We start from the raw sequence: 19,739 nt of genomic DNA on the forward strand, positions 1-19,739 counted from the left end.
TTCCCGGCCTCAGGTAATTGGCGTTCGTGATAACCAATCAGGAAGAGCATCTACAGGAACGCCTGCCTTTTATTTTGTTGAACGGCCAATCCGGTGGTAGGTTCTCCTCCCCCTCTCTACCCAGAGTCACTACTGCGGCCGTCGCCATTTTAGCGTTTTGTCAGAAGCGTCCGCGCCGCGAGGAAGAGCATCTGCTGCTTTTCGTGCGGGTGAGAGACTCCGAGCCTTTTCACTGTTTTGCCTTGTTAAATCTCATTCCTTGGGCTTCAAGGGTATCCTTGTGGGGTAGTGGCCTCCACACCCGTCACTGAGAGCCGACCTCTGCTCGGCGTTGCGCGGTAAGCCTGAAGCAGCCCTTCCCCCACAACCTCCCCTGAGAATATACTTTCTCCCCACCCTGCCCTCTGCCCGACTAGGCTCGGCCCACTGCCTCGAGGTTTCCATCGAGTAACCGCGCTTCCGTTAGATTTAGGGATTAACCACGTTTTAAGGATCTCTTAGGCCCTGAGACTTGGTAGTCAGGCCGATGAGGTTCAAGCCCCCTTTTCCAACCATGCATTTCTCCAATTCTCCAGGAATTCGTAGGACGGCACCCCAAGAGAGGCGTTCCCAGTTCTACACTTATGTACTCTTGGAACGCCTGACTCTCCGGCCTAAGTCAGCGGTTCACTGCTTCTAAAGGAAACCCTAAAACCTACTTTTAAGGTCCACCTTTCCGGAAATGGTGGCTGATTCTTCGGTTACGAGAGGAAGAGACAGTGCATAGTTTCAGACGGTCAATCCAGTTAGACCTTTGTTTTCTTTTAAAAAAATATTTTGGCGGCTCTACCGCACGTCTTGCGGATCTTAGTTCCCGGCCGGGAATTGAACCTGAGCTCTCTGCGGTTCAAGCGTGGAGTCCGAACCACTGGACCCACCAAGGAAGTCCCCCTGATTGTCTTTATAGTAGTTAGAAAGTCCACTATTCTCTCGGCTACATTTATGCCCTCACTTTCATTTCCATTACCGTTTAAAATTATTCAAGTTTTATCAAACCGTATTTGACTACCAAGGATTTTTATTACAGATGCTTTCTTGTATCTGTTGGTTCTGTAGCGGGCCTTCTTATTCCCGATTCCCTCTGATAATTGTGTAGAAGTGTGCGTGTGGGACGTGAGAGAAAACTGGAAATATTTGCCAGACAGAAAGGAGATGGCGGTATTGGGTTTTTTTTAAAGCTGATGTGGGCCTGAGATCTTTCGTTAGAAATTTTGTTTCTTTTCGCCCAGGCTGTGTCCGAGATGGTGAAGCTGTTCATCGGAAACCTGCCCCGGGAGGCCACAGAGCAGGAGATCCGCTCTCTCTTCGAGCAGTATGGGAAGGTGCTGGAATGTGACATCATTAAGAACTACGGCTTTGTGCACATAGAGGACAAGACGGCGGCCGAGGATGCCATCCGAAACCTGCACCACTACAAGCTGCACGGGGTGAACATCAACGTGGAAGCCAGCAAGAATAAGAGCAAAACCTCTACAAAGTTACATGTAGGCAATATCAGCCCTACTTGTACCAACAAAGAGCTCCGAGCCAAGTTTGAGGAGTACGGTCCAGTTATCGAATGTGACATCGTGAAAGATTATGCCTTTGTACACATGGAGCGGGCTGAGGATGCAGTGGAGGCCATCAGGGGCCTTGACAACACAGAGTTTCAAGGTGAACCATCCTTTTTGGGAAAGAGGGCTGAACACAAGGCTTGTGTAGAGAATAGATTGGATAAGTAGAAGGGAGGGGTCATGGGTAGAGACAGCTGTTGGTTGGCTGATGGATGGTGAGGATTAAGAGTGGATGATGAACTTAAATGGAGAATGCATGGGATTTAGAGGCTTTACCTCAGGCAAATCAAGTTTGGGAGAAAAATCACTTGGCTTTAGATTGGAACCCCTAGGCATTTTTATCTATTGGTGCAGAAATCTTTCCACTGAAGATTTGTTTGTTCTTTTTTTTTTTTTTGGCAGTAGTAGTAGTAAGGGAGAAGGCAATGGCACCCCACTCCAATACTCTTGCCTGGAAAATCCCATGGACAGAGGAGCCTGGTGGGCTGCAGTCCATGGGGTTGCTAAGAGTCAGACACGACTGAGCGACTTCACTTTCACTTTTCACTTTCATGCACTGGTGAAGGAAATGGCAACCCACTCCAGTGTTCTTGCCTGGAGAATCCCAGAGAAGGGGGAGCCTGTTGGGCTGCCGTCTATGGGGTCGCACAGTCGGACATGACTGAAGCGACTTAGCAGTAGCAGCAGTAGTAGTAACGGTAGTAGTAAAGCGCAGAATGGTATTTCACTCTGAAATTTATTGCCTCAGCACACCATGTTGCATATGAAGGACTTGGCAAAAGCTGCCTTAAGCCACCCGTTCAGAAGCAAAATACCAGTTAAGCTTCCCAACTTCATCCCAACTCATAGCTTCTTAGTAAATATAATTCATTGTTAAACAAGTCTTTAGAGAGCTAGTGTGTTTAAAGGGCTTTATCTCTTACTACTTTTTTATTATGCATGCACCAGAGGTTCAGTTTGGAGGATGAGGGCACAGTGGGATTAAAGGATAGTTTCAGGAGTGTCTGAGGAGAAGGTATGGGGATCTGCAGGGGAGGGGGAGTCATCAGGGAGGGGGCGATAAAGTTGATGCCTTTTGCTGGTTTGAGGAGTGGGCTCTCACATCTTTGGTGGAAAGACCACTTAGATGGGTGATATCTTGGAGCCTTGACGAGAGTAATAGTGTGCCTGGAAGGCAGTATGCTATGGATGATAGTTTATTTGGAATATATTTTGGTGGTTTATGATCTGAGCTTCTGTGGCAAGAGTGGCAGTCATGAAGGGGATGGTAACCATGGTGAGTTGCTAACCTTAGTCTTCTCCCATCTGCTTTGGGTTCCCAGTATGGAAGTCAGTAATGAGCCTTTCACCTTTGGTGTAGCTGCTTCTAAATTATAGGTTATTCCCATAACTCCTTGCTATATTTTTAACCTATATTCCACTTTTTCAGCCAAACAAGGTAGTGGCTGCTGCTTTTCCTGAGCACTCCTCTTAAGAATCATTTTGGCTATCTTTGATGTTTATATAAATTGAACTTTCTTAGATCTGGAAGTCTGATCATCATTCCCCCTAAGTTAATGGGTGCCTTGTGTCATGGGTGTTACTGTGCATTATTAAAGACAAATGTCACAGGTCTCTCAGGTCTCATTTTCCATTTTTAATTGGTAAGTTGAGAATTACCTTGTGTCAACAGTGTAATTGGGCGCAAAGGCTGCTCTTGTGGAGGTTTTAATACTCTTCTACATTTTAACCAAGTTACAGAAGAGGTGGTGGTGTCTCTTTGCTACCACATGTAAGGGAAGGACAGTGTGAGCTAATACAGGATAAATCCTTGGACCATGACTCTTGGCTTCTGAACTGTAGGCTCTTTGATGCTTAGTTACTTTTGCGGATTTTTTTTTTTTCCTGGAGAATTTTTAGATCAGGACATTTATTAGTGACCTTCATGCCTTGAAGGTACATGATTGGTTCCTTAATTGCTCTTGTTATGTCTGGTTTTGTTAGGTGCCAAAGTGGCCACTTGGGCAAATGCAAGGAACGTGGGTTAGCACTTAAAGTACTTAATTGCATATCCTATCTCTTAATTGGCAATCTGCACCTACCAGAAAGTTTGTTTGAACCAGAACTTTTTTTTGATAGTTTGATCCTTCCATCCCCTATCCCTTTTCTAGTCTTTAAGAATTTACCTTGAACTTTGTAGGTGAAATTGTACCACCTTCTGTAATGTTAGGTGCATAGATGACCCGACCTCTCTGTTTACCCCCCTGATTAAGCATTTTTAAGCATGGGACCACTGTTCTTTGCCATTTGCATGCTTGGGGGCATGATAACCAGTTGTATTGGAAACGTTTTGCTGGAATTTGGCTTACTGTTAAAATGGTAGATCATGTTAGGTGGACACTGCTTCTGTGAGAAGGTTTAAAACTTAAACTTTCTAAGAAATGTTTCTTCTGTTAGATTTTCAAAAGTAATATTTTTCCATTTCCAGAATACAAGTTCTAATTTTCAGCAAAAAAATAGTGTTAAGTACATGTTGTTGGGATCTTGGGTTTTTTGAGGAAAAGTACTTTAATTTTGCTGAAATGAACAGTTTGATCCACTAACATAAGTATTCATTCTCCACTTTTCTCATCCTTCCCCCTTTCTTCCACATTTTTCGTAATACCCTTTTTGAAAATTCAGCCATCTTGTGAACTGCCTGCCCTGTTTTCTTTGACCCCCTACTTTAAGAGGTCGCTGAAGATTTTAAGTAATTCTTGTTATAATGAATATCAGAACTAGCAATTTAAAGGACCCAGTTAAGGATAAAGCAGCCTGTCAACTTGTATTTTGCCCCTCTTCACGCATTTGTGAGGTTTTTTTTTTTTCCCCCAAAAAAATCTTGGAACTTCCCTACAGCATTCAGCCATGGATCAAGTCTGGATCACTATCAGTGGTAACTTCAGTGTCTTGCTCTATTCTCTTTGATTTTGGGGTGATGCGGAGGACTGACCTTTGCATTTTCCTGCTTAATGAAGTCAGGAGTCTTAATAGTGAAGATTGGAGGTGTCAGAATGTTGTAGAGCACTCTTAATTGTGGTGTCTTCTGACATTGGGCCCCTGTTCAGAGCAGTTTGTGTCCGTAGTTACTTGGCAAAAAATGAAATGCCTATTTTTGAACGAGAGTAGTTTTTCTTAAGCATTAGACTGATGTTTGAGCGGAAACATTTCTTCATTTATCTTTGCCTGAAGTCAGGTCATCATACTGAATTTATACTGGACCTTTAAAAAACCATTTTAAAATGGCAGTGAGTCCTGCATTACAGTTGTCTAGGTAAAGCCAGCTATGACCAGTGTCTGGGGTAGGGGCTGGGGCTATGACTAAGAGTATAGCAACCCTTCTTGCGTCTGTTTCTTCAAGGCAAAAGAATGCACGTGCAGTTGTCCACCAGCCGGCTTAGGACTGCGCCCGGGATGGGAGACCAGAGCGGCTGCTATCGGTGCGGGAAAGAGGGGCACTGGTCCAAAGAGTGTCCAGTAGATCGTTCGGGCCGCGTGGCAGACTTTACCGAGCAATATAATGAGCAATACGGAGCAGTGCGTACACCTTACACCATGGGCTACGGGGATTCATTGTATTACAACAACGCGTACGGAGCGCTCGATGCCTACTACAAGCGCTGCCGTGCTGCCCGGTCCTATGAGGCGGTGGCTGCTGCAGCTGCCTCTGCGTATAATTACGCAGAGCAGACCTTGTCCCAGCTGCCACAAGTCCAGAACACAGCCATGGCCAGTCACCTCACCTCCACCTCTCTCGACCCCTACGATAGACACCTGTTGCCGACCTCGGGAGCTGCTGCTGCTGCTGCTGCAGCAGCTGCTGCTGCTGTTACTGCAGCTTCCTCTTCATATTACGGGCGGGATCGGAGCCCCCTGCGTCGCGCTACAGGCCCAGTCCCTACTGTTGGAGAGGGCTACGGTTACGGGCATGAGAGTGAGTTGTCCCAAGGTTCGTCGGCTGCGCGGAATTCCCTGTACGACATGGCCCGGTATGAGCGGGAGCAGTATGCGGATCGGGCGCGGTATTCAGCCTTTTAAAGCTTGAGGTGAGAGCGGTGGGGTGTCCCTGGTTCTGGTTTTGCCGTCCCTCCTGCAGCCTAAAGGCTCCAATTAGGCTGCCCTGCTTGCTTGCTTTTGCAGGGTTAGGGTAAGGATGCTAATGGTTCAGGGGATTAGGGAGAAGTCCTAATTATTTAATTTTTCTGAAATAGACAAACATCTTTAGCCGCCATGGCTGTTTTTCCAGGACTCCTAGTCCCAGGAGTCAACCTGATTCCATTTGTGTCTGGAAAAGCAAACAGTGTGACGTGATGAATCTCGGGTCACACCTGTGTGCTGTAATTGAACTGAACCTGGAACCCGGACATCAGACCCAGGTGTGTCGTTTCTCAGAGCCTTTGTTGGAATTCCTAGGTGTGTGACATTATTAATGTTTGCAGGGTTCCTCTTCTGCTTCATGCTATGTGAAAGGTCTGCTAGGACCTGCACAGTTAAAATCTGTAATTGTAGTTATAATTGGTCATCACTGCTCAAGTTCCAGTTACTATGAAGACTACCCAATGGTATCATCTTAATCTTGAAGCAGTGTGTTTCTGACATTTCTGAAGTTAATCCCCTATGAGCTTTAGAGAAAAAACTTACTTGATGGTAAGTTGGGGTAGAGAGGAATAGAAAAAGATCTTTCAATTTATGAAGTTAATTTCAACACGGAGTCTGGGGCATAGACTCAAATTCAACTTCTCTCCTCAGTTCACATTCATTCTCTGAGCTGAATAGGATGCCCACTCCATTGCTTTATCTTTGAATCTGTTCTGTGAGAGCCTGTTTACTTTGTCTAGTTTTTTTTTTCCCCACTGTCCCCACAGTGTTAGATTTGACATCCTCTCCATCTCTTTAAGGTACATAATAATGTAAATAATGTATGCACCCCTGCCAGTTCTACTCTTCAGTAATGCTGAAATCCAAGGTTGGGAGCTTTGCCTTAAGCGGATCACTCCCTTCATCTTCCCACCAGGTTTGGGCAGTTAACACTCTTGAACCACCAGCTGTGCCTTGAGTCCTCTGGCTTTTTCCTATACAGTTTGAGCCTCATGATCCGTTTGGCTCTACTTGACTGTATTCTCTTCTGACGCTTGCCAGCTTTGGGCTCTAGGTGTATGAGATTGCTGTTGTATTTAGGGGTGTTTCACAACACCCTTTGTCTTGAGTAGCTCTCATTGTGGCCCAGACATTCCCACTGATCCATGATCCTGAGGTAACAGGATGGGTGGTACTGCCACCTTTTCCCATTAGGGCAGAAAATACGTGACTTGCCCAGGGTTTTGGGATAGGGAATAAAACTAGTGGAAAAGAAACTTGAGAGACTTTATGTTTAGCTTACACACGCTCTCCAGTACATTCTTTTATTCCCTAGGCAGAGTTGGATGCCCTCAGGTCTTACAACTTACTCAAATTGATGTTACTTTTTCCTGGACTTTAAATGGTTTTTAACTTGCAGCCCCAAGATTCAAACATATTTTTTTTTCCAGAGAGCTAATTGGAACCTTTTCCTTTTTCCTGCCCTTCAATGACAGTTTTTAAATGTGGAAATTACCTTCTTTGAGGAATGCTGATACGTTAACATCAAGAGAAATGCAATGTCTTATCTACTGTCATAAAAGAAAGTTTGCCAGTTAATTGAGAGAAAAGAGCCCAATCTGGGGTTACTTGACCTTCCCAGTTACTCTGGCCTTCAGGCTCTTTTTCACTTTGAGAGATTATTGTGATACTGTGGATGGATACAAGTAAATTTAAAAAGAGTGTCAAGTTACCATACTTTATGGATGTTCTTTGAAGGGTTAAGTGGAAACGCCCTTGTGAGCTTTGCTGTAAAGCCCCTGTATTTTGCTCTCTTTCAGGTGGGATGTGTGTGGGCTGAAATTCCGAGCTGCGGTTGTGCATGAGAATACACCCTTCGTGGTACCCCATCTCCGGGACGGCTCTGTGCGTTCAGTCCCTCAGGAAACGTGGACCTTAAAATTTATCTTGAAAAGTTCAGACCACCTCTTCCTCTCCTCTCTCCTGCCCGTTTCCCATTTCTTTCTGTCCTTCAGTACTTCTGTAGCTCCCCGTTATGTTCTTTTCTCCCAGCAGGCCTCATTGTGTGCAGAAACGGGTAGGGGTTGTGCTGTCGCCCCACCTCCTGCTTCCAGTGGGTGTTGTGAGAGTGTCACCGCTCCTGAGTCTTTTTGACCCAAAGGCTTGTAGCGGGTGGACACATAGAGTTGAATCACTTTTTTCTTTCCGGTGAAATAAATGGTTTTTCAACTTAGGAAATGTGTGCTTTGAGAGAATTCTTACTTAGACTTGTGTCTGGGTTCTTTATTTGTCCCTAGAAGAGAAGGGGAGTGGGTAGAGTCTGACATTCAGTTCTGGGTGAACATCACTGCCATTACTTTCTTTATCATATAGAGAATTTATAGGTGCCAAAGGAAAGAGAGGGGTTATGTGGAAGAACCCAGGCAGGCAGCCTTACTCCATTAAAGACTGCCTTCACTTGATCACACCGTTGTTAGAAAACCATGTACCTACTAGCAGTTTTGAAATGTGGGACTTTTCCATGCTTGCAAAACAATCCTCATCCACCCCTTAGTACTACCATTCAAACTGCCCAGTCACTACATCTAGCTTGACTTATTTTCCAAGGGATAGGTCTAGGAAAATGAAGGGTTTGAGGGACCAGGAGGTTAGCTTTCACTTCATGACATGTGGAAAATTAAGCTGTGGCTTTATTTTGTAGGTCAGCGAGTAAAGCTTTTTGATGCCTTTCACCATCTGTATGTGTGTGCTTAGTCACTCAGTCGTGTCTGACTTTGTGACCCCATGGGCTGTTGCCCACCAGCCTTCCCTGTCCATTAAATTCTCCAGGCAGGAATACCTGAGTGGGTAGCCATTCCCTTCTTCAGGGGATCTTCCCAATCCAGTAATTGAACCCAAATCCTCCTGCCTTGGGGATGGATTATTTACCGTTTGAGTTACCAGAGCAGCCCCAAAATGTATAGTTCTGTTGGAATTCAAGGAATACCTCAGTGGTCCCACTAGTGCCTCATTGTCTTTAGAATGATAGGCACAGAAGGACCCAGAAGTGAGCTTTAGATTATTTAACAACAAGGATGAGTAGAGGGGGCAGGGTACGAGGAAGAGCCGCTGCCTCTTAGTTCTATGCATCTATCAAAATAGACTGTCTTGAAGATACTTTTTGTCTATACCTTCTTGCTCCAGTTTTAGCGTAAATACAGTGGGGTTATGTCTGGTTAGGGCATTTCCTAGCATCATTTGAAGAATCATGAGCACCTAACTGCCAAGCATTATGGGCTTCCCTGGTGGCTTAGTTGGCAAAGAATCTACCTGCAACGCTGGAGACCCCAGTTCAATCTCTAGATGGGGAAGATCCCCTGGAGAAGGGAATGGCTATCCATTCCAGTATAATTGTCCAGATCATTTCATGGACAGAGGAGCCTGGCAGGCTATAGTCCATGGGGGTCTCAGAGCTGGGCATGACTAAGTGACTAATATTTCACTCTATGCCAATCATTATGGTTTTAGGAAAGGTGAATTGTGGTACTGGGAGGTAAGAAAAATGAGCTAATTTTTGGTAATCTCAGGTTTTCCTACTAGTTTCTAATTCACAGAAGCCTGAGATGGGAGTAACTATCAGTACAGCTTGTAATTTATTGGATATTTGCTCGCTGAAACCCTGTGAGGTGTTCTATGTGTTATCTCCCAGCCACCATTTTATTGAATATGGAAGTTGTCTGTGGTGAGAAAAAAAGACAGCAGTTCCAGGAAAACTTAAAACTATTAGCTCCTACAGATAAGTGATCAACAAAGAGGATTATTACATCTAGGCTAGGTCCTTTCTTTGCATCTGTCTTTATTTTCCCTGGCTGGGTTGGATTTCTGCCACTTGGAGGGTTTGCCTGCTTTGGTCTGTTTTTAATCAAACATACCCCTTGGTCTGATGGGTGGGGTTGGCAAACTTCAGAAGATGGAAGCTAACTTTCTTGATTGAACAAATAAAACATTTTGAGTGATACTCTGAAAGGTACCTAGGTGTAGTTCTAGAACTTGTGTTCTAAGAGTGTCAAGTAGAGAATTTTATTTACGTGGGAATGGTCAGCAAAGATGGTGATGTCATGCTGGAGTGTGGGGGGTAATATAGTTTTGCATTATAAAGCATGCTGTCTGGTTAAACTTGAAAAGGGAGTCTCTCCATTTGAGAACACAATCTCCCTACAACAGACAAGTAGTTTTTCATGACTGAATCTGTGCTGGTTTACTGCCGCATTCCTAGAGTGGTTTTTTAAAAACCACTGTTAAAAGGAAGAAAAAAGCAGTGGGAAAAGACCCAAGTTCTGAAACCAACCTTAAGTCTTTGGGGGGGGGGGGGAGTCTTTTGAAATGATTGATTTTAACTTGCTAATATTTCAGCCTTACATTGTTTGAAATTATTTTTGTGTAAACTTAAAATCAGGTGTATCTGAGTTGAGGCCACATCATAGTCTCTCCTCTGTGTAATTAACAAAGTTATACTGTCCTCACTTAGACTCAGTAGTTGTACAATAGTTTTTTTTAAAGTGAAGCTTTAATACACTGGCTTTCTGTAGCCTTTCGCCTTTTTTTTTTTTTTTTTTTTGGGCTGTGCCTTGTATCTTGGATTTTTATTTCCTGCCCAGGGATTGAACCTGGGCCCTCAGGGGTGAGAGCACCAAGTCCTAACCACTGGACCAATGGGGAGCTCCCATGTAGCCTTCCACTTTTTATCCTGTTCAGTAAACTGGTTAGCATTCACCTGAGAGTTTGCTTTGCACTTCGTGATGTACTCACTGGTTGCCTACTATGTGTAAGTACCATGTGGAGAATACAAAGAGGAATGGGTGCCTGTCCTAACTCTCCAGTTAATTTTTTTTTTATTTTTTTAATTTTACTTTATTTTTCTTTTTTACTATACCTCTGCACTCTATTTTTTTTTTTTTTTCCAGTTAATTTTTTTTTAATTTTTTTAATTTTATGTCCTAACTCTCTACCGCCACAGGCAGCTTTCTGCCTTGGCAGTTTGGGTGTGCAAGTAACTGGCACATCATTGTGAGATAGGTGGGGATGGGGGTGGCTACACTTCTGTTGCCACATATTTGACCCAGCCTGATTCTGGAGGTCAGAGGACTTAGGAATGCAGTTTTCAGGATATTGATTTGGTGTCAGACTTCGTAACTTTGACTTAAAAGTCTTCCTGCTGTTAAGTCACTTCAGTCACGTCCGACTGTGCGACCCCAGAGACAGCAGCCCACCAGGCTCCCCCGTCCCTGGGATTCTCCAGGCAAGAGTACTGGAGTGGGGTGCCATTGCCTTCTCCAAAAGTCTTCCAGACACCCTCAAAATTGGGGTTGAATTGGGTGAATGCTTAATTAAACCGAGTTCCTTATTCCAGAGTGATGTCAGCAATAAGTTAGATTCTAGGGGGATGGAATCATGAGAGGTAGACCATTTGCATTACATAGTATTACATTCTGGTGCAAATTCCTAAAGGTTACTTAATACTAGAATTCTCCGTGTGGTCTTGTGCTAGGAGTTCCCAGCACTGCTTTTCTACTTGGGTTTGGAGAACGGTACTCTAGGTTGAAACAGGAGAAGGTTGAGTTCTAGAATGGAATGACTCAGACTGAGTTTAAAGCTTACTATATGAGGGACTCCCTGGTGGTCCGGTGGCCAAGAATGTGTAGTTCCCTGGCTGCAGGACATACCTTAGACTTAACAAGTTATGGGGCCACTATGTTGGCCTCAGCAGAGATCTTCCCCATGTTTTCTACTGGGTGGAAGACTTGCGGAACCTTTACCCAACTGGTTTTCTGTGATGGTTGTGTAGGTCAAGCTATAGGTTGGTTTTTTTTTTTAAAACCCCTGATTTCATATTTGACTTGGTATATGTAGACAGGCATTTCTACTGTTTGATCCAGTTTTTCATCAGAGATGAACTCTTAGGTACTTCTAAAACTTCGGATTTTGAGTCTTGTTTAGAACCATACTGATTTGCTTTACCAAAGTAAAGAATGAATATAAATAGTACCTGGGCATCCTCAAAAGCCAGTCATAGATTTGTCATAAAACGATTTCTCTAAGCAAATTTCTTTAGGTTTTAGTGTTGAATGTCTCTTTAAGATAACATGGATAAGAAATTGACTAGTAGTGTTTTCACCAAGAGGGAATGGGTAAAGCACCTCCATGGTGTACTAAAACACCAGATGAAATGGAAGTGCCGGGAGGGGGTTTGTTGTGGTTTGGAGACAGCCCTTCAAAAATGCCATCCTTTTAATCTTTTGTAATTTATTTCTTACTGTCAAATCAGCCATCGTCTGTCTTTCCAGATTGCTTTGTTTAGTATGTCAACACTTTTGACTCATTGGAACTTAACCATCTGTTGATTTTACTTTTCAGTGTCCTTCACCCTCTGCTGTTTCACCTCCTTATCCAACTTGAAAACTGTGCCAGTCACTCACTTCTTTGCTGCACCATTTTTCTTGCAAGCCCCAAGGCTCTGTTATACTTGGAAAAACTTCCCAGGTTAAATACAATTCATCTATTCATTTGTCTGACTGATGAGGCTGAAGGTTACTGGAGAAAAACAATCTCAGTGACTGCTTTCATTTTAAATAAGTTACTACAAACCTCATATCTTGTGTAGACCCATAATTCTAATTCTGCCAGGCAGAACTGGAAAATAGATCCTTGGTTCATTTGCCTTCCCATTCAGTTCCTCTCCTGTCTTGCTTATTCATATAATGAATGACCTGCTTCATACCTTGCAGAAGAAACTGAAGCAGTCCGAAGAGAATTAATCAGCACACCTGCCCACCTTCCAGCAGCCCAGTTAGCTGCATTTGTCTGAGGGTGGTGGTTCTGCGCATGCGTGAGCGCCCAGCCTCTTGCTCTTGTGGAGGATGACCTTTTCCTCTTAGGTCATCCATTTTTCCGTATTAAGTCAGTCCTATTTGCATTACAAACATTCTGTTATTCCCATTTTTAACATGTCTTCAATCCTCAGCACCTCTACAAAAAAAAAAAAAAAATAGCTTTGTTTTCCCTGCTGGTTATCACTTTATTTCTACACTTCTTTTGTACAAAACTCAAAAATGTTTTATATGGTTTCTGTCCCTATGTAATGATTGCTTTTCATTTCCTCTTAAACTTTTAATCAGGCATTCACCCCTACCATTCCATAGGAATGTTGCTAGTGATTTCATGCTAAATCACGAAAGGATCTTTTTTGTTTTTTGACTGAAGAAATTTACTTTTTTCCAAAATGATTTTTTTTTTTAAACTTAAAAGGTGAAGGCTCTGCTACTTGTCCCTTATTGTTGTATGCTGGTTTCTCCTCTCTATTAGTCTCATCTCATCACCCAAGCTAATGGAGGCTCCACATTCTGGAACTTCCACTCCAGCCCGAGACAGTAAACATAGTAAATAAGCAAATAGTATGTTAGGAAATAAGAGCTTTGTATTAAAGAGGGTAGGGTTGAGTAAGGATTGGGAGAGCGAGAGCATTGTGTATGTGTGAAGAATACTGACATTGAGATTTAAGCAGTCTTGAATGAGGCAGAAGTTGGCCAGACAGTCCTCTAGTACTTCAAGTAAAGAGAACAGCTTGAGCAAGGGCCTCAAGGTCAGATTGTAACAGTAAGGAGGCCAGAGTGGTGGGGGAGGTAGAAGAGGTGAGACAGTTAAATGATAATCTGAGGGGTCCTTTTGGCCTTTACTCTGAAAGGAGTCTTTCATCGTTCTTAAGCAGAGGAGTATCATGATGTGATGCACCTGGCTGAAAATGGAGGTTGTAATGATGGTTCTACCTGCATTCAGCCTATCAGTCTTGGGTCTACTCAGAATTCCCAGTAGTACTCTCAAGTCAGAGCCAGCATCAAGCATCTCTCACTTGGATTTCCTAAGTTCTTTACTAAATAATGTGCCTGCTTCTACCATCCAGTTAATATAACAGCCAGATTGATCCTTTTAAAATGGAAATCAGACACCATCACAACTCAGTTCAACGTGCTCCCTGTCTCAGGCCCTTTCCCCTCATACACATTTTTCTAACCACATGGGCCGCCCTTTCAGACCCTATTCACCAAAGACTTTCCTGCCTCTCGGCCTTTCTACCTGGAAGGGCCTTTCCCTTGACCACTTTAGGGCTAATTTCTTACCTTCAGGTCTTAGGTTCAGGATCAAGCGTTAGAGGGCCCTCCCTGACCCCGTTCTTCCCACCATTGTGCCCAGTTTGTGTATTTTGTGGTACTTATCTCAGTGTCTTTGCTTACTCATTTATTGAATTTTTGCCTCACAAAATGGTAAGTTAGGAGGCTAGGAAACTGCCCCAGTGCCTAGCAACAGTGCCTGACATGTAAACAGGCGTTTAATAATACATGTGTATATGTGTGGGTTTCCCAGATGGCTCAGGGATAAAGAATCTGCCTGCCAATGCAGAAGACACAGGAGATGCAGGTTTAATTCCTGGGTTGAGATGATCCCCTGGAGGAGGAAATGGCAACCCACTCCACTATTCTTAGCTAGAAAATTCTATGAACAGAGGAGCCTGGTGGGCTGCAGTCCATGGGGTCGCAAAGAGTTGGATGTGACTGAGCACACACTCACAGACCTGATATGTGTAAGCTTGCATTTGAATGATGTGCTCTTCTTGGAAACTTACTACCCTCTGCCCTTGTCCCCATTCATTTCTTGCCTTAGCAGTCACCAGTCATTCAAGAAGCTGAGTGCCAGCTTAGGACCAGACTCGGGCAGGACCAGAGGATTCCTGGATGGCCCGTTAGGGTTGGTGTTATGCCCCATCCCGTAAGTCAGCAAAGACAAACAGTGAAACTGATAACTTAGGAAAGCCCTTTAGCTTTGAGACCTGATGAACCCTCGGGGCAGAGCTTAAGCAGGTTTGTGTCTGGGTTCCACGTCTGGGTGCCATGCTGGGTGCCCAGCATTCCACAGCTGGGCAAGAAAAGGGGAGCTGGAATCCCTTAAGACTGAAGAGGAAGTGATGACTGCTCTCCCTCTAGCTCCCTTCATGGATAGGGTGGAACGTCTCTTTTGCTTGTACACATCACAGTTCTCTGTGATGATAACCAATTGAGTGCTTTGCATTTACTCCAGACAGCTCTTTAAGAGGAAGCTTATTATGAGGCAGCAGTCTCAGAGAGGTTAAGTAGCAAGTCTAGGACTATAGAAAGAGCATGGATTTAAGTTCTGGCAACCCAGCTCTGGAGCATGAATTTCAACCTTTAGTCTGGTCAGTCTGTCCTGAGACCTGTGGCACTGTGAGCTCCTTTCTCAGTTGCACTCAAGGTTCTGTCTTTGCTGCAGCGTCCAGACCTTTGAGCCTCTTCTGGCCAGCCCTGCACTTGCCCGTCTTGAACTTGGTTCACCTTGTCCAGTACGGTGTGGTTCCAGGTGAGGGGTGGAAGGGGGCCTGTGGCAGTGGTGGCCTGGTCTCTGGATTGTTGGCCAGTTGCTCTGCTAAGGATATTGGCACAAATGCCTCATTGTGTCCCTATGGAGAGGCGCAAACGTGGACACATGATTCACAAACACGGCCACTGAAGCGTACCGGCTGTGCCCCAACTTGGAGGAAATATAATGGCACTTAGGGTGGGGAGGGTCTTTTCCCCTAACCACTCATTTTCCTAATTCTCATAGCCCCTGTCCTTCCTCTAGGACACCAGAGCCAAGGGTGGGCAGGGCCACGGTCACTGGAAGTTAGTTCACCTTGCCCAGTGCAGAGGGAACTTGCCCCCTCACCACACCCGTTCCATGCAGGGTAGATCTCGCGTCTGGCCTTAGGGCTGCTGGTGCCTTTGCCAGCTGTTCCTCTTCATTTCGGTAGCTGCTTTCTTTGGCTTTCTCCCGTGGTGAACAAGAAGTAGGAGTTGGGGGTCTTTTTCCTCACTGTTGTGTGTCTGTGGGGCGGGTGTTTTTATTTTATTGAGTTTTGGCTGCACTGGGTCTTCGCTGCTGTGTGAGGGCTTTCTAGTCGCAGCAAGTGGGGGCTGCTGTCCTGTGCTCAGGCCTCCTCACCGTGGCGGCTTCTCTTGTTGGGGAACACGGGCTCTGGGCACCTGGGCTTTGGTAGTTGTGGTACACAGGTTGGTTGCCCCTCAGCATGTGGGATCTTCCCTGACCAGGGATCAAACCCATGTCTCCTACATTGGCAGATGGACTGTTATCCACTGGACCACCACGGAAGTCCTATTTAACCTTTTTAAACCCTGCATACATGGTGTGTGTGCTAAGTCGCTTCAGTTCTTTGCAACACTATGGACTGTGACCCGCCAATCTCCACTGTCCATAGGATTCTCCAGGCAGGGATATTGGGGTGGGTTGCCATGCCCTCTTCCAGGGGATCTGACCCAGGGATCGAACCTGAGTTTCCTATGGCTCTTGCCTTACAGGCAGATTCTTTATCAAATAACTGAGCTACCAAAGAGGCCCCTTTTTAAACCGTACTTGCTTTGATTACTACCTCATTGAGTTCTTGTGGATTAGCACAGATGATGGATGAGTCATTAAACCTGGGCCACTGTGCAGTTTAAATTTGGCCTGGATCCTCAAAGGATCTGCAAATCTAAGATACTACTATTTGAAATCATCCTGCCGGACCGTTCCCTCTTCCTTTGTGGGTTCCTGGGACTGAACTGTAATTTCTTGCTCTTCAGTTCTCTTGGCAATAGAAATAGCCCTGATCTTAAGAAAGCCTTGAGATGGATTCTTCTGACAAAACTGACAACTCTTCCTAGGAATGTATTTTTATCTTCTTCCTCCCAAATGTCCCAGAGACACTTCATCTCTGAGGCCCAGATTTGTGAGCCAAAGGCCATGAGGCCAATCTTAGGCTAGTTCCTTCCCTTTTCTGGGCTACTTTGCAGCCAGGAAACCTTTTCCTACCCTTGGACAACCTCTGAGCAGTGCCTTGAGTCCCCAGAGGACCTTACATCTTTTATGCCACACTAACTTCATTGTGTGGCCAGAAATTAGAGGAAATGGTAGATCTGAGTCTGCCCCAGGCCTGAAAGGCGGGGCTTGGGCTGCAGAAGTCTAAGCTTTTGCTAAGTTGGAGCTGTGGCTCAATAGTTTATCTCCCCCACCACCCTAGGAATAAAACCCAGGGGGTTCTGAGACAACATCTGAGGGGAATCTGCATGCTTTTCTCCGGCTGTAGTATTTCAGTTAGGCTGGGGTTCTTTTGCCTTGTACTTGAAGTACCTTAAGGTGCTGCTGTTATGGCTGGGCCTTGCTTGAGTGGTGCCTAGAAACTCCACCTCAGATAGCTGACTGCTCAGGAAGAAATTTATGGAAACGGAAGGCCTTGGGTATTATCCTTCCTTTTTCTTTTCTCCAAACTGGGTTAGGGACATGTTCTCGGCCTTCATCCCTCACAAACATTTCACTCACTTTGTGGACTCCTGATGAGTATATTTTCATTTCAAAGGAAAGAAATATTCTTAAAGTTTTAATCTTAAAGCACCTGTGGCGGATTCATTTTGATATTTGGCAAAACTAATACAATTATGTAAAGTTTAAAAATAAAATCAATCAATGCAAAAAAAAACAAAAAAAACAAAACCTCTATGTACTATTCAAAAAAAAAAAAAAAAGCACAAAAAATAAGCTATAGAGTTTTGGTCAGTCAGTTGAGTTGCTCAGTTATGTCCAACTCTTTGCAACCCCATGAACTGCAGCATGCCAGGCTTCCCTGTCCATCACCAACTCCTGGAGCTTGCTCAAACTCATGTCCATTGAGTCGGTGATGTCATCCAGCTGTCTCATCCTCTGTCGTCCCCCTCTCCTCCTGCCTTCAATCTTTCCCAGCATCAGGGTCTTTTTCAGAGTCAGTTCTTCGCATCAGGTGACCAAACTATTGGAGCTTCAGCTTCAGCATCAGTACTTCCAATGAATATTCAGGACTGATTTCCTTTAGGACTGACTGGTTTGATCTCCTTGTAGTCCAAGGGACTCTCAAGAGTCTTCAACACCACAGTTCAAAAGATTCAATTCTTTGGTGCTCAGCTCTCTTTATGGTCCAACTCTCACATACATACGTTACCACTGGAAAAACCATAGCTTTGACTAGATGGCATTTGTCAGCAAAGTAATGTCTCAGCTTTTGAATATGCTGTCTAGGTTGGTCATAGCTTTTCTTCCAAGGAGCAAGCATCTTTTAATTTCATGGCTGCAGTTACCATCTGTAGTGATTTTGGAGCCCAGGAAAATAGTCTGTCATTGTTTCTATTGTTTCCCCATCTATTTGCCATGAAGTGATGGGACTGGATGCCATGATCTTTGTTTTTTGAATGTTGAGTTTTAAGCCAGCTTTTTCACTCTCCTTTCACTTTCATCACAACACTCTTTAGTCCTCTTTGCTTTCTGCCATAAGGTGGTATCATCTGTGTATCAGATGTCATCTGTGTATCAGGTAATTGATATTTCTCCTGGCAATTTGATTCCAGCTTGTGCTTCATCCAGCCCAGCATTTTGCATGATGTACTCTGCATATAAGTTAAATAAGCAGGGTGACAGTATACAGTCTTGACATATTCCTTTCCCAATTTGGAACCAGTCCATTGTTCCACGTCTGGTTTGTTGCTTCTTGACCTGCATACAAATTTCTCAGTAGTCAGGTAATGTAGTCTGGTACTCCCATCTCTTGAATTTTCCAGTTTGTTGTGATCCACCCAAAGGCTTTGTTTTTCTGGAACTCTCTTGCTTTTTCAATGATCCAATGGACGCTGGCAATTTGATCTTTGGTTCCTCTGCCTTTTCTAAACCCAGTTTGAACATCTGGAAGTTCTCGGTTCACGTTCTGTTGAAGTCTCACTTGGAGAATTTTGAGCATTACTTTGCTAACGTGTGAGATGAGTCAGTTTTGTTGGTAGAATTGCACAAATAATTCTTCTCTGAACTCTTACAGTGCTGTTACATTTCTTATAGCAATTACCGTTGTAGTCATACTTTCTCCTCTCTTAAGATCTCTGAGACTGACCTCATCTCCCTTGCCCCTCAGCACTCAGCAGTGCCTGGTGTACAGCCTTTAGGTAGGGCCTGGCCTGGAGCAGGTGCTCGGTGGTGGTAGAGTGGAGAGGCACAGCCCATCCGTGGCAAAGGCTTGACCAGTCATCCTCAGGGAGTTAAACCCTGTGCCCTGGAATTGTGTATGTGTGGTTATTTTTCTGTGAAGTATTTTTTCTTCCTTTAAAACAAAACATGAACTCTGTTGGCTTCATGATTAGGTGAGAGACCTCTATCATGTACCAGGCAAATCTCACTATTCTCTTTTAAACTTTTAAAAAATATTTAAAATTTTGGATGATTCTTTAAATTCTGTAGTGCTTTACAGTTTTCAAGAGAGTCACACAATTTCATATAATCCTGTAACTTTTTTCCCCCTACCCCTGTGCTGCCCCTCCAGCTTCTGTCTCCCCACTGGTAACCACCAGTTGGCTTTTCTATATAAGTCTTCTTATTTTAGTCACTCAGTTGTAGTTTTAGATTCAACATGTAAGTGATATCATACAGTATTTGTTTTCTTATTTCACTTAGCATGACAGTGAAGTGAAAGTGTTAGTCACTGTTGTGTCTGACTCTCACCAGGCTCCTCTGTCCATGGAATTCTCCAGGCAAGAATACTGGAGTGGGTAGCCATTTCTTTCTCCAGGGGATCTTTCTCCTGATCCAGGGATTGAACCCAGGTTCCCTGCATTGCAGGCAGATTCATTTTCTGAGCCACTAGGGAAGGCCTCACTTAGTCATAAAGTTCATCTATGTTGCTGCAAATGGCAAAATCTGTTTTTTTATGGCAGAGTAGTGTTATAGGAATACCACCATCTACACACACACACACACACACACTCCACACATCATCTTTGTCCATTCATCTGTTGATGGACACAGGTTGCTTCCATACCTTGGTATAATAACTGTAGATAATGCTGTTGTGAACATTGAAGTATAATGCTACTCCCTTTTATTCCTGTCCAGTCATAGTGATCTTTCATGAAAAATGAATCTGATCCTATTATCCTCAAACTTAAAGCCCTTTTATAG

General features: G+C 44.2%; 2 protein-coding genes across 4 annotated transcripts in view; both read left to right on the plus strand.

Annotated features, from left to right (window-relative positions):
• The window catches only part of RBM14 (RNA binding motif protein 14), a 13,947-nt gene extending 13,797 nt beyond the window's left edge, over positions 1-150 (plus strand). The window contains exon 2 of the mRNA XM_019954631.2: positions 14-150. Coding sequence (XP_019810190.1) covers positions 14-30 — 17 coding nt within the window. The 3' untranslated portion in view covers positions 31-150. The remainder of the gene's footprint in view (positions 1-13) is intronic.
• RBM4 (RNA binding motif protein 4) lies at positions 76-7,925 on the plus strand. 3 transcript variants are annotated; one of them, XR_011564803.1, is made up of 4 exons: positions 76-209; positions 1,269-1,692; positions 5,822-5,986; positions 7,508-7,925. XR_011564803.1 is itself a non-coding variant. In XM_019954632.2 (4 exons), exons 2-3 carry the CDS (start codon positions 1,281-1,283, stop codon positions 5,646-5,648), a joined length of 1,089 nt encoding a protein of 362 aa, XP_019810191.1. In that variant the 5' UTR covers positions 76-209; positions 1,269-1,280; the 3' UTR covers positions 5,649-5,656; positions 7,508-7,925. The 3 variants fall into 3 exon arrangements, 2 of the variants coding, with proteins under 2 accessions (XP_019810191.1, XP_019810192.1); XM_019954632.2 differs by lacking the exon at positions 5,822-5,986 and adding an exon at positions 4,972-5,656; XM_019954633.2 differs by lacking the exon at positions 5,822-5,986.
• The last annotated feature ends 11,814 nt before the right edge of the window (positions 7,926-19,739 follow it).

The sequence above is a fragment of the Bos indicus genome, chromosome 29, assembly GCF_029378745.1.
Source record: "Bos indicus isolate NIAB-ARS_2022 breed Sahiwal x Tharparkar chromosome 29, NIAB-ARS_B.indTharparkar_mat_pri_1.0, whole genome shotgun sequence".
Lineage (NCBI taxonomy): Eukaryota > Metazoa > Chordata > Mammalia > Artiodactyla > Bovidae > Bos > Bos indicus.